Below are 17,446 nucleotides of genomic sequence, written 5' to 3'. Positions count from 1 at the left end.
TAGGGTAACAAAAACACACCTGACTGTTCAACTTTATCATTTTATTTCACTTATTGCCTGGCAAATGCGCTTCGCCCAGTTTAATTTTTCGGCCTGGTATCGTGGTTTCCGGGGACACATGCTCAGATACATCCACTTCCTGCCACTTCCCCGACCACACGTCATAATATATACTACATAAATGTAAAAAGCTTAGCTTAAACTTAACGAAAGTAATTAGATTTTAGAGTTTAGAGTCGGTCCGTACGGCTAGATTAACTTATTCAAATGCGAGGGGCGCGGGGAATGATCCAAATCGAAATCCAAACGAGGTCGAGCGGAACAGAAACAAGTCAAGCTGCTAAACGCATCCAATTCAGTTTGCTATCTAGCTATCTAGCGGAAGGGCCTCCTCCTGCTATCCTTTATCCTATATATGGAGCAGGAGTTGGGCGGAAATCGTGGGACGGGGAACAGCAATACTAAACGTAATCATAATACACAGACATCGTAAAATGCTAGTCCCTAGTCACACAGCTACGCACAACACAACACAGTCGGTTCCTCCATCCTCCATCCTCCCGTCCCACTATCCCGCCTCCAGCCACTACTATATGGACATCTCGGGCATCTTGTTGTGCTTGAGGTTGATCTGCACGCTCTGCGAGAACATCTTGATGATGCCGTAGTGCTCGTTGGCGTACACCTTCAGGAAGCTGGGCACGTTCTTGTGGAGCAGCTCGTGGCAGAACTGGGGGTACTTCTGGTACGCCGGCTGCTTGTCATCCCAAATGGCCAGCAGATCGCAATCGTCGCTGCAATGGAAATTCGTAACATTAATTGATATGTTTTTATGAGTTTAAGTGCTTGTTTTAGAATTTTTAACTTTAAATAAATGTTATTTTTTGCATATTTTAAAAGTATAGCTTTCCTATAATGCGTCCTTAAAATTTTAACTCGATCCTTTGTTTTACTGATAAATATTGACATTCAAAATTTTTTGGTTTTAGACGATCACCGATCAAATAAAATCAGAGAAAGGACATTTAGCATTAAAACATACATAATTATTCAATGTTTTGCCATACAAAATTGACCAAATTGAATTTAGTATAAGTGATGTTAGAGTAAATATTGATTGTTTCTAACCGTTCAGTAGTTTTTGTTAAACAAAATGCGAAAACAGTTTATTTTTTCTACTAAACTAGGGGTAACCTCTTAGTCAAACATTTGTATAAGCAAATTAATTAAGAGTCTTTACTTTGCCCGCCCATCGTTCACTCCAAGTGCACATCTCGATGACTTCGTCTGCTCATCATCTACATCTACCTACTCACCGCACTTCGTTGGTACACTCGTCCAGCGATATGATCAAGTACTGGATCTTCAGCTGGGCGCACTGGTTGTAGATGTCCGACGACTGCTGGCGACTGTACACCGAGTACACGTGCTCCGTGCGGTCCCTGCAAAGGCGGAAGAAGGGTCCGTTAGTGAATGGGCATGCACATGGACATGGAGATGGGTGCGGACGCCAAAGAGAGCGGGAAAGATAAGCTATCTCGTTCTTATCGGGACCACCACGTCTACTCACGCCATCTGACGCATCTCCAGGTGCGCATGGTTGACTATGGGCCGCTTGGTGGTCAGGTGCACGGTGCCGATGATCTCCACGGGTCCGGCGAAGACCGCATCCCGCTCCGTGTTCAGCTTGATCCACTCGAGCATGCTATCCAGGTCGTCGCCGCTCTGGGTATAACGCGTGGGGAAATACTCCTCGCGTATGTTCTTGGCAGGATGAAGGAGTACACATCATAAGGTTTGGCATATATATAGCATTAGGCATTGTCCAGAACTTACCACCATGCCCGGATCGAACATGCTGAGCAGGAAGACGGCCAGCGAGACGGACCAGAAGATGTTGCGCTGGCGGTGGTACCACACCTTCGAGCAGATGGTGGGCGCAATCACGCAGCCCTGCGTGAAGCTGAGGAAGAAGAGCTTGCGCACGGTGAGGCCGATGACAGTGAAGACTAGCATTTGCAGGAAGCTGTACATGTAGTGCAGGTTGAGGATCTGCGCGTTGGCCGTGGGCACCACGGAGCTGCGCCTGGAGCCGCTGCGCTTGCGACGTCGCTGGCCACTGGAACTGGAGCTGGAGTCTGCCTCGGGCTTGGGCTTGGGCTCCTCCTGCTCTTTTTGCTTCTCCTCCTTTTCGGGGGACTTGGACGGCAGAGTTTCTGTGGGATCTGCTGCAGTCTCTTGCTTCTCCTTCTCCTTAGCCTCCTCCTCAGCCTCATCCTCGTGCAGTTCTGGCTGCTTCTCCTCCTCGTCTTTGGTTCCCTGCGCCCGCTCCTTGCGCTGCTTGTCGCTGTTGCGATGGATCTGGGCCCGCAGCCGGCGTATGTCCTGCATGAAGTCGTCGCGGGCGGGTGGCTGCTCCTGGCGCAGGCGGGCCTGGGCGCGCTTGTACCGCTCGTAGTCGTGGTCGCAGCTCTCGAGCAGCTTGAAGCACTGCTGCAGCTGCTGCTCCGTCTGTCGGTTGGACATGTCGCCCATGGAGACGCGGTGCTCCTCGAGGAAGTCCTCCAGCACGTAGTTGCGGGCCCGTTCGCGCTGCTCCTCGCTGGCGGCGCTGGGGGGGGCGCCACTCTTGCGCCAGCGGCGGAAGAACATGGCCAGCATGACCACGCCGTACATGCAGTATGGCTTCACGATCATCGTCTTGACCAGCTGCCACAGCTCCGACCAGGCGATGCGCGCGTACAGCGGGTTGCAGGCGGACACGTGGGCCACGAAGCCCACGTTGACCTGCAGCGCCCAGTGGGCCAACAGGTCGCAGTAGTGCGTATGGGCGCCATCCGGCGCACTCACGACGCCCGCCCGGTTGAGCAGCTCCAGCAGCTTGCCCTGCATGCTGCTGGCGAAGAGCTGCGCCAGCAGGATGAACTTCAGCGAGAAGTAGTCGCCCTGCAGCGGATCGTGGGCGTGGCCCAGCCTCCGGCTACGCACCTGCCGCAGCTGGCGCACCACCGTGATCAGGAAGAGCGACAGCGAGACGCTCAGCTGCCAGGTGAAGAGCAACTGGCTGTTGCCGTGCGACATCACAAAGGCCAGGGCGTGGCCCAGCAGATGCGACAGCGAGTAGTCCAGCGCGAAGGCGTTGGCCAGGCCCGTAGGCAGGGCGCACACGTTCCACGACGTCATCACGATCAGGATCTGGGTGGTGAAGATGAAGGTGGAGAACTGCCAGGAGAGCAGGGCGCAGGCGGTGAACAGCGACATGGCGAAGATCTGCAAGGGGTCAGTTATCACTAAATGCTCTTTGCCTATGATGCTGAATTACTAGATTACCATAAACAGACGCGAGGTGTGCCGCTGACGGTGTATGATCCTGCCAATGCAGATGCACAGATAGAACATCTGCAGGAATATGAACGGGAAGGCAAAATTTTCCCGCGCCAGCGGTCGCTCGTAGATCTTGGCCACGAAGCTGTGGAACATCAGGTACGAGACCACGCCGTATATGCCGCCAAACACGTTCTCGCTGAGCAGCGTTCCGTAGAGATAGAGGACCAGCAGGGTCATCCCGCCCATGAGCCACACGAACTCCAGGTAGAACTGCATGGGCTGCACCATGGGATTAAAGCCGGCGCGCACCACATGGAAGAAGTACCTTTTTTTGGGGGGGGGGGGGAAATAGTGTTTATATAAGCAAGTTCCAGTGAGTCTAGTCCACTTACGCCGTGACCAACTCCGGCAGCACGTAGAACCGCTGCAGCACATTGACGCTGTGCGGATACTCGATGTCCGTGACGTTCTTCAGCTGCTCGTAGCCGTGCCAGAAGTCCGGACCGTCGGCCAGCCGCTTGTAGAAGGCGTAGTACAGGGCATCCTCGCGCCGCAGTAGCGCCTCCCGTTCCAGCTGGTTCAGCTGCTGGATGTTGGTGCGCGTCTCGAAGATCACGCGCACATGCTGCACGTACAGGAAGAAGAAGCCGGAGCCTGTCGATTGCATGGCCAATTGGGTGCTCCAGATTAGACTGTGTACATATGTAATTCCCCCCACAAAGGCGGAGGGGGCGTGGCAGGGGCGCCTGCCGGTTGGCACACTCACCGATTAGCGCGTGCGACAGGATCACATACAGATTGGGCTCGCGCATCGTGCTGCCTGTGCTTTGTGGCGTTCTCTGGACTCGTCTCACTGGGTGGATTTGTTTGAAGTGGCAATCATTATTTATTTCACAAAGATTATTGCTCCCTTTGGACAATAAAAAAAACAGACACACCGATCAGCTGTTTTTGGCCGTGACAGTGCTGTGTGACCGTATCGGACCGCTGTTGGAATACCTGAATTCGGGCTAGTCGGTCACACTGGCGGAATTTGTACGTTCTTCCAAGTACCTAGGTACAATTTCACAGTAGTTTGTACCTTACTCAGGTAAATCCCTCGATATACATATTTGTACTTGAGACCTATTCAAATTTTAAACGATTTAAAATTATTGGGTACTTTTGATGGTCTTCAGACTATTATAACTTTAAAAAGAATTTACAAAAGGATAGGTGGTTGGACAATTTTATTGTATTAGTTTTTGAGTATTAACCATTGTATGTATTATCCAATTACATATGCTAACGAACTTTAGCCATTAACAGGTACTACTTTTCGCAACTATAAGCTTATAAGCTTTTTAACAACAAACATATTTATCAAGAATGATGGAGTATCTTAAGGTCCGATTTCTGGTTCGCTAAGTAAGCTAAAAGTTGGTTTTAAAATGAGAAAATGTATGGAATTTACTTTTAGCTTGACATGAGGACGAAATTTACTTTGTATATTGTTCAGGCAATAACTTATTTCAATAGAAAGGTATTCCCATTGGCACTTATAGTATTTCATGTCCTTAAATACTGAAACACTGCCCGCAGGCAGTGGTATTTTTGGGACAGCCCGCTACGGTCGCACTGAGGTACAATATTATTTCCAGCAAGGGGAAGGAAAAAGCCCGGAAAAATCACGAATTCGCCATGAACCGCTACGCGGTAAGCTCGCTGGTGGGCCAGGGATCCTTTGGGTGCGTCTACAAGGCGACGCGCAAGGACGACAGCAAGGTGGTGGCCATCAAAGTGATCTCGAAGGTGAGTGGTTGCCCAGTGGTGGCGATGCAAATGCAACAAGTACAAGTACTCAGGTGATCCGTGTTCATGTCCTGCAGCGCGGAAGATCCACCAAGGAGCTGAAGAACCTGCGCAGGGAGTGCGACATCCAGGCGCGGCTGAAGCACCCGCACGTCATCGAGATGATCGAGTCGTTCGAGTCGAAGACGGACCTCTACGTGGTCACCGAGTTCGCCCTGATGGACCTGCACCGCTACCTGTCCTACAATGGCGCCATGGGCGAGGAGCCGGCCCGACGGGTGACCGGGCATTTGGTGTCCGCCCTCTACTACCTGCATTCCAACCGCATCCTGCACCGCGACCTCAAGCCGCAGAACGTGCTGCTGGACAAGAACATGCACGCTAAGCTCTGCGACTTCGGGCTGGCCCGCAACATGACCATGGGCACCCACGTGCTCACCTCGATCAAGGGCACGCCGCTGTACATGGCGCCCGAGCTGCTGGCGGAGCAGCCGTACGACCACCACGCGGACATGTGGTCGCTGGGCTGCATCGCCTACGAGAGCATGGCCGGGCAGCCGCCGTTCTGCGCCAGCTCCATCCTGCACCTCGTCAAGATGATCAAGCACGAGGACGTCAAGTGGCCGAGCACGCTGACCAGCGAGTGCCGCTCCTTCCTGCAGGGCCTGCTCGAGAAGGACCCCGGCATGCGCATCTCGTGGACGCAGCTGCTGTGCCACCCCTTCATCGAGGGCCGCATCTTCATCGCCGAGCTGCAGGCGGAGGCGGCCAAGGAGTCGCCTTTCACAAACCCGGCGGTGGCCAAGGCGAAGCCGGCGGCGACCAAGCACACTTCCTCCAGCCAGGAGGCAGGAGGCGACCTGGACGAGGCCCTGGCCGCCCTAAACTTTGACGAGGAGGCACTTAAGGAGAACTTGAGCACCTCGCGCGACAGCATCAATGCCATTGCGCCCAGCGATGTGGAGCATCTGGAGACGGATGTGGAGGACAACATGCAACGCGTCGTGGTGCCGTTCGCGGAGCTCTCCTTCAGGGATCTGAGCAGTGTGCGAGGCATGCCGGCGGCGGTCCACCACCAGCCGCTGGTCAACTCGAACACCTGCTTCGTGAGCGGCAACTCGAACATGATCCTCAACCACATGAACGACAACTTTGACTTCCAGGCCTCTTTGCGGGCGGCGGCGGCCAAGCCGAAGGCCGTGACCGCCGTGCGTCAGTCGCGCAGCAAGGATCTGGAGAAGCGCAAGCTCAGCCAGAATCTGGAGAACTTTTCGGTGCGCCTGGGCCACAGCATGGACACGGAGGCGAAGGAGAAGGAGAAGGAAAAGGAGAAGCCTAGCCCGGAGAAGGCGCCTGCTACCCAACTGAATCCGCAGCAGCAGCAGCAGCAGCCCCAGCAATTGAAGCACTCCATGCACTCCACCAACGAGGAAAAGCTGAGCAGCGAGTGAGTGCTTAAAGCATAGCGTTCCCAGATCTTAAACTTACTTTCCCGCTCTCTGTTCTCCCTTCATAGCAACACACCGCCATGCCTGCTGCCCGGCTGGGACAGCTGCGATGAGTCCCAGAGCCCGCCCATCGAGAACGACGAGTGGCTGGCCTTCCTGAACCGGTCGGTGCAGGAGCTGCTCGACGGCGAACTGGACTCACTGAAGCAGCACAACCTGGTGAGCATCATTGTGGCGCCGTTGCGCAACTCCAAGGCCATTCCGCGGGTGCTCAAGAGCGTGGCCCAGCTGCTGTCGCTGCCCTTCGTGCTGGTGGATCCCGTGCTGCTCGTCGACCTCGAGCTCATACGCAACGTGTACGTGGACGTGAAGCTGGTGCCCAATCTCATGTACGCTTGCAAGCTGCTGCTGTCGCACAAGCAGCTCTCGGACTCGGCCGCCTCGGCCCCACTCACGGCTGGCTCGCTCAGCCGCACGCTGCGCAGCATTCCGGAGCTCACGGTCGAGGAGCTGGAGACGGCCTGCAGCCTGTACGAGCTGGTCAGCCACCTGGTGCACCTGCAGCAGCAGTTCCTCACTCAGTTCTGCGATGCCGTGGCCATTCTGGCGGCCAGCGATCTCTTCCTGAACTTCCTAACGCATGGTAATCCGGCTATTCTTAACCCAGCCTGCTAAGCAATGTGACTTAACCCTTCCCGTTCGCCCACAGACTTCAGACACTCGGACTCGGACTCCGCCTCCGTGCGTCTGGCTGGCTGCATGCTGGCCCTCATGGGCTGCGTGCTGCGCGAGCTGCCCGAAAACGCCGAGCTGGTGGAGCGGATCGTCTTTAGTGCGCGGCTGAACTTCGCCTCGCTGCTGCAGAGCCGCCACCATCTGCTGCGGCAGCGCTCCTGCCAGCTGCTGCGCCTGCTGGCCCGCTTCAGCCTGCGCGGCGTGCAGCGCATCTGGAGCGGCGAGCTGCGGTTCGCGCTGCAGCAGCTGTCCGAGCATCATTCGTACCCGGCCCTCCGCGGCGAGGCCGCCCAGACCCTCGACGAGATCAGCCACTTCACCTTTTTCGTTACCTAGCCGGCACTCTCGTTTATTGGCCTCCGACGGCTCTACCCGAGCAGATCCTGAATGTTGCCCTGGAAGTAGTCGAGCAGCTCGTCCAAGTAGCTACCGAAGCGGTCGAAGTTGAGCAGGTAGTCCTCGCTGCAGTCCTGTTCGTACATCTCGTTCAACTTGGACACATCCTTGTCCGAGAGGCCGCGTCTCTGGCCCAGCGAGGCGTACGGATCCTGCCAGTGAGAGATAGGAATAGGAATGATATCATTAAGAACATCTATTAGAACTCCTAAAGAATCTGACTCCCCTTTGGGAATACATCTGAAAGGCATTTTCCTCCCTTCGAAACTAATATTAGGTTCTAAACTATAATACTTTCTTTAAGAATTCATTTAACTTAACAAGGAATTTATCTGCATCTTAGCATTCTACTTTTTTTAAATGTTTGAGAACTCTTACTGGTTTCTAATAATATATAAGTTTAATAATATGCTTTTTTAGACACTGAAATGATCATCTGGAATCAATGTTAACATTTATAATGGATGATTTTGTCCAAACATGTTAATGTAAGAGTTTCCTTGTTAAAATAAGAATAGGCAAATTCACTGAATGTCAATGAAATATCTCCAACAATGAGCAGTATTACAATTATTGAATGTGTATCAGCAATAAATGCTCAATTAAGTATATGTTCTTTAAGCAGATATTGTAACCTATTTCCAAACAAATTCTAGGGACTACACACTCACCAGTGGCTCGATGGTGGCCTTGCCATTCTTGCTGAACGCCCGGGAGCTGTAGTGCATGACGCTCTGGTAGTCGTACTCCACGCCGAAGTTGGTGATGTGCGTGCGGGCGTACTTGTTGAAGTTGTGCCCGTGCCCGTCGAGGATGTTCTCCCAATTGATCTTGACGTACTCATCGCGCTCCGTGGCGCTCTGCTGGTGGTAGAACCCCAGCGCGTGGAGCAGCTCGTGCACCACCACGCCGTGCGTGACGCACTTGGGCGTGTTCAGGTTGAGCACCTGTCCGCCGGAGCGCCTGCCCACGCTCGACCAGCAGCCCGAGTAGTTGCCCTTGATGAGCAGCCAGTGCTTGTCGCCCTGCTCGTACGGCCGGAAGCGGATGCAGGTGCGGTCGTGGTACTCCTTGAAGGCCTTCAGTATCACCATGGTCTGGTTGGCGGCTGCTTGTGGAGTCCAAGTTTGAAGGATTTCAAAAGCGGAGGAGGATTGGCCGGTGGGGATTACTCACTGAAGTCCTGCGGATCTATGTAGAAGGGCACGGCGGCCTCGGGCCAGGTGAGTCGCTCGTTGAGCAGCCCGTTCCTCAGGAGCTCGCGGTGCAGCATGATGTCGCCCTCGAAGAGGCCGCAGTGCTCCCAGATGTTCGTCTCGCTCTCCTCTGTCCAGAAGTCGAAGGCGGGACCTGGTGGGCGTGGCAATGGGGTGAGTATGGGCTAGATCAACCATAGTTTAAAGACAATGTTTTCTCTGCATAACTCACTTACTGAATTATATTATAATTTCATAATTGGCTTTTCAACATAAATATACTTTTATTTTCATCTTAAAAGTCAACAAATTAGAAATACATTTTTATTTTCATATTTTTAATGAACACAAACAATTTGCCAACCATAAAACTAATAATGACTTTTAATCACCTTTGAAATACTTATTATTTTGTAATACTTTTTAAATAGCTGAAATATGTACAAACAATATGGCAACCATAAAACTAATAGCGAGTTTTTGATTTTAAACAGATGGTTGAAAATATTGATATATTGATATTTGGTTGGCATTTGCTTGCAATATGGTTGGAATTTAATGAAAAATGGTTAGATTACTATTGTATTTGGCAGCAATTGTGTTGAAAGGTTTTTTTTGAAATTTGTTTGGAATTTTTTTTTAAATTTGGTTTTAATTTTGTTGTGTTTTGGTAGTATTTTGGTAGTTTTTGGTTGTACTTTGGTTGTAATTTGATTGTTATTTAGTATCCGGTATCTAATTGGGTACCTACTGTTGTGCCGGCGCAGCATCTGCATGTTGGCGCCCCACCTCGGAGTGGGCGGCACCGCTTGACTGCGCAGTTGGCCCCTCCTCTTGGCTGGTGACCCCGATTCCGTAAATGTCTCCTGCAAAGTGGCGCCCAGGGCCAAGGCCGCCAGCCAAATGAGAGCGGGAACGATGAGCGCACTCCTCGCCATTGTTTGGGGCAAAAGAAACGCCGGCTGGGCCGCGTCAACGCTTTTATATGGGACTGCCTAAATATAGGGCGTGGCAATTTCAATTGAAAGTACGAGTGAGTACTGGGCACTGTGTACCGAGTACTGAGTACTGAGTACTATGTACAGCGGACTGAGCGCGACTGACGCCCACGCCGACGGATTTATGCATAACATAACGGACTTATTGGCTCTCTCTTTCGACGCGCATTCAAATTCCCCCGCCTCGGCATTTACGGCTTTTGATTTCAAATTAAACTGGGATATTGGGTTATCAGCGGCAGCGACGATGTGCGCATATGAAAATAGCACTCAAAGTCATTTCCCTTCCTGTCTTTTATCCTATCTTAACGCTTAACGCTTAACGCGATCTCATCGTCATCGTCATCGCCATCGCCATCGTCATCGCTCACGTCCGCAATGGAAAGCCGTCGGTTCTTTGACCCCCATGTCGACTGTCGATGGATGATGGCCAATGACAGTTGGCATCTGTCGGTGGGAAAAGTGAACGCCATCTACCAGGCATCTTCTCCCTTTCTCTGACCCAGACCCAAACCCAAACCCGGATGAGTGGGTCACTCTGGAGTAGTGGATTAGTGGCAAGTGGGTCGCAGGGGCACCCACAAGATCAGAATGCGATTTATTCGCCAGCCCACAGAGCACAGCCCACAGGCCACCAGCATCCATTTTGGCCAATCTGTGAGCCACAATCTAGATCCACGGCAGCTTTCTTGGCTCACCAATTACCAACACATTTCTTTCTAACGAGTTTCTGCCGCTGCCGCTGCACTTTCACTACGAAATTGCACCGAAATCTAAGCCACATTGCAATGGATTTTGAGAACATTTTGGTCATGGCAACTGGAAATGCCTAGCCATCCAGCCAGCCAGCCAGCCAGCCAACAGCAGCGGATGCAGCAACTCCCGGCACCGGGCCCCAAAATCAGGGGCAACGACAGCAAAACACATTTGACGTACTATCTGCGATGTACTTGATCTTTGTCGAAAACTTGACACACTTTTTTCGGTCAACGGCAGGCGGCAACTGGCGGCAAATGGCAACGACTTCCAGCTCTCGACAGCGGAAAATTCGAGGGAAATCGCTACACTGGTAGAAAATATTACCCTTGTTTAATACATTTGAAATTTAAAAATTTAAATATGCAATTCAATACGCATTGTTTACAATATTATGAGTTTATATTTAATTTAAATATGAAATATACAATTTTTGATTTAATAGTCAGTTGTTTAAAATTTAATTTAAATTAAATTACAAATTTAATTTAAATTTAATCCATGTTAAACTTAAGTAATAACTTAAGTGCCTAATACTAATATATAAGTTATCAATTTAATACGCATTGTTTGTTATATTATGATTATATATTAATTTGAATATGGCATTTAAAGCAAATTAAAAAATTTTAATATTAAGACATGCTTTTATTATGCATAACCAAATATATTTTTTTGTACTTTGCCATTTGTTGTATCAGTGTAGCTAGCTAGCAGGCTAGATGGTTAGCTGGCTAACTGGCAGTCGCGTCATCAGCATCGTTTCAAATGCAATTTTAAATTGAGAAAGTTTAGCGCACAGAGATTGTGAATTTGCGACAAGCGGGGCCGCAGATGCAAAGATATATGGATGCATAGATGCAGAGTTTCAGAGTCTTTGGCTCCAGGCGGTAATTGACTTCCTGCATGGCGCTGAGAACTCGGCTGCAGTGCATCGTGGATGGACGTCGAAGTGGATATGGATGTGGATACGGATGGTTTGCTTGGGTTCGTTCTTGGCCTTTTGTTGTTTGTTGTTTTTCACTTTTGGCGGCAGTCACTTTCTGCGCCACTGGCCCACAAACGGGCCTTGTTTGCTCAGCCATCGAGAGCTAGGAGCTCCAGAGATCAGATTTCTCCACTTCCTTTTGGCCACCACTTTTGGCTGACACAGAACTGTCATCTCGACGAAAATCGAGGGGGCTCGAGGGGAATGGAATGGAACTGAAGGGTTCCACTGCTTAATAGACCAGAAATGCGTTCGGATTTCACCCGTCGGAAAAGCGTCGACTTGGCTTTCCACCGCTTCCCCTGTTACGGCACCAAAAACGCACACAAAACCGCCTTCGCCACAGCAACTGGCCAAATAAAAACAAAAAATCCAAAGCCGAAACCGAAACCAGTTGCGGCAGTTTCCTTCCGGAATCAATTATTTTTCACTTTGCTGATTTTTCACGTTCATGGTCACAAATGTGCAGCAACAACAGCAACGTTGCAACGAACGTGCCACAGCGGCAGTGGGCCAGTAGTGGCAATAGTGGCAGTCAGGCCGGCAAAAAAAAGTCACGACTGACTGCCTTGTTTTGTATGTTGTATTTTGTATTTTGTAGTTTGTTGTGTTTGTTGTTTGCTGTTTGTTGTTTGCTCAGTGTGCAAAAGTGGCCAGTAGTTTGTAGCTTGTATTTTGTGTGTGCTTTTGCCTGATTTTGGCTGATGCCGCCTTTTGGCCTGGCTTTTCGAGTGCTTTTCCGACAGCATCGCTTCCCATTTTGCGTTAGCGACATTTGGTCGAGTGAGTAGCTGAGGAGCTGAGTAGCTGAGTGGCTCGGTGGCCGAGTGACGAACTGGACTGGTGGACTTTTCCAAGAAATTTCTATCGCCAACTCGACATTAGTTTAATTGGTGAAATTGACTTTGGATATTTGTGGCGCTTTGCACAACGCATTGGGCGAAAGTATCGGCTAGCCAAATTCGGTCATCCAGAGGAGCCTGATTAATGAGACTTTATTTAGCGACGCCCCTTTTCAACGATTATGGCCAAAAGGGCTAAGCCCAGCGGCTGCTCATCATCTGTGTTGTAGTCCCTTTGGCCAACTTTTCGCCACACATTTAAAGAGAAAAGTAGGTACATTTAACTAAAAATGTGTGCAAATACTTGTAAACTTCCTAAGCCACCTTTTTACTTGGTATTATTTGCTAAGTTATTTGTCAATCTTAAGTATAAGCTTAGGGTAAACAGTTTTTTAAAAAATACTTTGGCTTGTAGCATTATTATGTAAAACTTGATATGAAATTACATGTTTCCAGTGCCGCACAAGCTTTTAAGTCTTATTTGTCGTCGAAAATAAAAAACCTTTTAATTCTACAAAATTCCTTAGAGGCCAAAAGGAAAAATCTATGCTTTACAACATATTGACTCTACCAAAGCAGTAATGGTATACATATAAGCTTTGACTGCCAAAGCAAATTGTACATTATCTTAGCTAAGTAATTACCAAATCAAAAAAAATCAAATCGTTTATAACTTTAAAGCCATTTAAAATGTAGCACTTATTTATTCATAATGCTAAATGCATTTAAAACCAATTCAAATATTAATAAATATTTAGATATGCAATCTAATACGCGTTGTTTATAAAATATATTTAGCTTAAAAACCAAATATAAACTAACTCAATAGACAGCTATTTACAATTTTATTTAAATTGAATCCCTGTTTGAAATCTATTTTTAAAATCACTCATTAAGTTTCTAAGGCTTTGAGTTGAATGATAATTAAAAGGTAAATAGTTTAAGCCTTATGTGATATTATTAAATATATTTGTTTCATTATTTACAAACATCGTTCTTTGATCATAATTTGCGCATTACATTTATTTCTAAAAGGTTTTAAAAACTATTTTTTTTAATTATGATTTTTCTGCGAGTGTAGACTAAAGCACTCCAAAATGCTCCACATCCCTTATTGCTATCAAACTAAGGCCTTTGGTTCCGCTGACTTGGCCAGACTTTTCCAAGGGGATCCAAAACGAAACGAAAGACTTAGACAACGAACTTGCTAGAAAAGTTGCTGCAATTTGCAAGCAGAGCGAAAGTTATCTTGCAATTGATTGATTACCAACTTTCTACTCCCAGAGAAATTATAATATGTGCAATTTGAGATGATTCTGAACGAGGGGAGCGGGCAGGTGCAGGAGGGTGGGGGGCCTGCAATTAGAGACAGAGCGAAAGCAGAACATTGCACCGCCATCTGCTCCATCAAATGCTAATGAACTTTGCGTGCATAAATTGCAGGAATCAGCACATCCGCTTGTGCCGAATCCGAATCCGACTCCGAATCCCCGAAAATGCGGCACATGCCACACAAAGTGCTGCCATTGAAAGTGCAGGTCCAGGTTTGTGCCACATTGCGCATACGCCACCGATCCTCAGCTGGCCAGCTCTCTTTGGCCCAACTCTTTGGCCGCCGCATCTTACTCTTTCCCTGGCGGTTTGAGTGCTTTGGCTCGAACATGTTTGAGCCGCCGACTTGGCTCGATGCCGCCGCTGTTATCACTTGGCGCGCGAATTGAGCCAGCCATTCGGCAACGCGCCGCGGCGTTGATAAGACGCAGCTCCAACGGAGCAGCTGCGCAACTTGGCATCGCGGCAACTTGGCAACTTGGCAGCTTGGACAGCTTGGACAGCATGGACAGCTTCGACAACTGGCAACTGCAACTACAACTGCAGCCAGTTGCGTCTGATGTCTGATAACAAGCCGAATGCCAAATGTATGCCAAATCAAGTGCATTGAACTCGAGCGGGGCCACCGCGACTGCGACTGCGACAGCGACTAAGACGTTGACAGCGACGTCGACTGAGACTGAGACTGCGACAGCAACGTCGACAGCGGCAGCGGTGTCACTTGCCTTATATCCTGCCATTAATCCTGCTGATTTTCACAGCTTTTTCTGCATCTGCAGCTGGCGAGTTCAATGACACTTCACCTACTTATATTTCAATTCGAAAAGTCAACCCGTAAGGTCAAATAAATAGGCAATTTTTATGAAACATTTTTACAAACACTAATCACAGTCCATTCATTATTTAAAAATATAACAAATTAACATATTTTTATGATCAGGAACATTTATTACAAATTTGCTTTACAATTTATATGTTTTAGCCAACAGTAATGGGCAGTTTTTATTAAATATTTTATTAAAAACTAAACATGATCCATTTATTAAATAAGAATATTATTATTTAACACATTTTGGGAACTTTAATAACAAATTAAGTTTACATTTAATACGTTTTTTTGCCACTTTTAATTAATAGTTCAATTTAACAAAGCTTAACATTTAATAAAGTGTTTAATTTTAGCTTCCGAAATAAGATAGTTTTGGTTTTGAAGAGGCATATATTTTTTCATGATAAAACAATTGAATACTAAAATTTAACCGTTTATTTAATAAGCCTGCAAACGATTTATAACCATTTGCTTACTATTTTAGTTTTAAATTGCAGAATTGAAAAGGTAAATTTGAGAAAAGATCTAATTCAACAATCCATATTTCTTCATCTTGTAAGCAAACTCTAGCTCGGACGAAATTTAAATTGTAGTAAGCAAACATTATAAAAACTACCTGAAAAATAAAAATATGCAAGTGTTGGTGGCCGCTTAGCCAAGTGGTTGTTCAAACATTCTGTATTGGTTCACTTTTACTTTCAGGACACTTTTAGCTGGGGCAGCAGGAAACGAAGAAATGCAGAGACAATGAGGCATTGGACAATCGAAGATCCCCGCTAGCTGCTGCTGCCTAAAAGCAAATTTATAACCAAACTTTCTAAAGTGTGAAAAGAAATAAGAAACATTAAAATTAAACAAGAACTGCTGCTGCTGCTGCTGCGCGCAGAATCTGCAGCCGCAACGCTATGGCAACGGCAGAAAGAAATTTTTACGGCCTATCTGAAGAGATGGTTTGGTGTTGTCTTTGTTGGTTGTATGGTTGTTGGTATGGTTGTTGGTATGGTTGTTGGTGTGGTTGTTGGTGTGGTTGTTGGTGTGGTTGTTGGCGGTGCCGCTGCCGCTGAGGCCCCGTCTACGATCCGCTTCCGTTGCCCCCTCTAAAAGTACCTACCTTTTTTTTTTTGAGTTTTGGAGTCGCTTTTTTTTTGTTTTTTTTTTTGAGGGCAATTAAAAAGTTGTCGAGCTGCGTTGTCGATTGTCTGTTGTCCGTTTGTCTGTTTGCCTGTTGTATTACGGCTGTTTGGCCAAAAATGTACCGTTGTCGTCTTCTTGGGGCTTTTTTTTTTGGGCCCGATTTGTGTAGGCCTAAATCTGCTTTCTTCTTCTCTCGTTTTTCGAGCCATGCAAAAATCCACGCAGTGCCGCAGTGTTTGCTTTTAGTTCCCAGCAATTTGCATTAAAAACTGCGGCAAATTGTTTGCACTAATACGGCAGCCGCCCATGCGGGTGGGCGTGGCCTAGAGAGGAGGGGTTTGTTTGATTTGATTGAACATTTTCTGTTTGCCAGCTTTTATTTGGCCAACACAAACAATCAGCAGCCGAGGGAAAAAGCGAGAAGAGAGGGAGAAAAAGAGAGAGAGAGAGAGAGAGAAAGAGAAAGAGGGTGCTGCAAAATTTCTCTTCCTTGTATTTCTCCAAACATCATGACCTACCTTCAGAAGGCATCATACTATATATATATATATATATAGTGCCCAATCCAAAACCAATCTGAACATGATTCTGCGACTCTCTTTTCGCATTTTCAGGACCTCTTGCCGAAGAACCCACCGCCTAGATGAGCTTTCTTCTTGGCCAAAACCGCAAGCCACTGGCTTAAGTCTGCACATTTCATATTTAACAACTTTCGGAGATGCTTTCACTTCTTCCAACTTCCATGCCAACAATTTGGCAGGCAGCTGCTGCTGCTCGGCGACTTCTTCCGTGTGCGATTTGCATACTGCATCCGCATTACCCATCGAATGGCTATCATCATCATCATCGAAAGTGTGGAAAGCCCGGATCAGATCGCATTGCACTGAATCCTGGGCGAATCTCTAGATCTGAATGGGATTTGGATATGGATATGGATATGGATATGGGTATGGTGTGGCAACCAAAGAGGCGGAGAAGGAAGACGGGGCCAAAACGAAGGCAATAACGTGAATATGATCATTAGCATAAATAATGGTGAAAAAATGAACACACACTCGTAGCTCTACCTGTGTATCTCTGTATCTGTATCTGTACCTGTGTATCCGTATCTGTATCTGTATCTGTATCTGTGGCTCTACCTGTGTACCGTGTATTTGTATCTGTGTCTGTGTTTACAACACACATTTCAAAAGTCGGTGACTGTGGCACTGAGTTAGTAGTGCGTTAAGTCAACGAACGCAGTCGCGCAGACGTTGGCTGAGCTGTTGGCAGTGACGTCGGCGGCAGCAGAGTCTGAGGCAGGGGCAGTGACAAGGAGGGGTGGAACGGGGTGGAAAGGGGAGGGGGGGTGGTGGTGGAAACTTGGGACGATGTCATATGGCCAGAGTGCAATGCAAACGCACTTACCAGTTCGGTTCGGTTTTTCGGCTTTTGGGTTGCCTTTTTTTGCGCCTGGTTTTGCATGGCTTTCACAAAAACGTTGCAAGTTTGCTCCATGGCGCCGCAGTCGACGCTGGGTATTTTGATTTTTATTTATCTTTTTTTATTTTGGCCAACTCTGGCACACACAGTTTATTGAACCCTTGGACGGGTGTTCTCAGCTGGGCGCCATTCATCATTACCATTCTCATTCTCGTTGCGATCATCGCTCTACGCGCCTCACGAGACTTTCTC

At 48.1% G+C, this 17,446-nt stretch overlaps 3 protein-coding genes and 1 long non-coding RNA gene across 4 annotated transcripts; 2 read left to right on the top strand and 2 right to left on the bottom strand.

Moving 5' to 3' along the window:
- Positions 1 to 26: 26 nt before the first annotated feature.
- Positions 27 to 4,307, bottom strand: LOC128264351 (C-mannosyltransferase dpy-19 homolog). The gene is made up of 7 exons (XM_052999782.1): positions 4,094 to 4,307; positions 3,720 to 3,981; positions 3,331 to 3,652; positions 1,837 to 3,270; positions 1,571 to 1,764; positions 1,317 to 1,442; positions 27 to 794 (listed from the first exon to the last, which is right to left on the bottom strand). Exons 1-7 carry the CDS (start codon positions 4,137 to 4,139, stop codon positions 590 to 592), a joined length of 2,589 nt encoding a protein of 862 aa, XP_052855742.1. The 5' UTR covers positions 4,140 to 4,307; the 3' UTR covers positions 27 to 589.
- A 610-nt stretch (positions 4,308 to 4,917) lies between these two features.
- Positions 4,918 to 8,308, top strand: LOC128264348 (serine/threonine-protein kinase fused). The gene is made up of 4 exons (XM_052999779.1): positions 4,918 to 5,118; positions 5,196 to 6,565; positions 6,635 to 7,209; positions 7,276 to 8,308. The coding sequence occupies exons 1-4, from the start codon at positions 5,008 to 5,010 to the stop codon at positions 7,635 to 7,637; spliced, it is 2,418 nt and encodes an 805-aa protein (XP_052855739.1). The 5' UTR covers positions 4,918 to 5,007; the 3' UTR covers positions 7,638 to 8,308.
- LOC128264349 (zinc metalloproteinase nas-14) lies at positions 7,670 to 10,938 on the bottom strand. Its single transcript, XM_052999780.1, has 4 exons — positions 9,645 to 10,938; positions 8,874 to 9,047; positions 8,369 to 8,805; positions 7,670 to 7,849 (listed from the first exon to the last, which is right to left on the bottom strand). Exons 1-4 carry the CDS (start codon positions 9,829 to 9,831, stop codon positions 7,670 to 7,672), a joined length of 978 nt encoding a protein of 325 aa, XP_052855740.1. The 5' UTR covers positions 9,832 to 10,938.
- A 3,287-nt stretch (positions 10,939 to 14,225) lies between these two features.
- LOC128264350 (uncharacterized) lies at positions 14,226 to 15,564 on the top strand. The gene is made up of 3 exons (XR_008268711.1): positions 14,226 to 14,396; positions 14,571 to 14,643; positions 15,341 to 15,564. It is a non-coding gene; the product is annotated as an uncharacterized LOC128264350 (long non-coding RNA).
- Positions 15,565 to 17,446: the final 1,882 nt, after the last annotated feature.

This window comes from Drosophila gunungcola, unplaced genomic scaffold, assembly GCF_025200985.1.
Source record: "Drosophila gunungcola strain Sukarami unplaced genomic scaffold, Dgunungcola_SK_2 000066F, whole genome shotgun sequence".
Taxonomy (NCBI): Eukaryota; Metazoa; Arthropoda; class Insecta; order Diptera; family Drosophilidae; genus Drosophila; species Drosophila gunungcola.
This window is presented reverse-complemented; position numbering and strand designations above follow the sequence as displayed.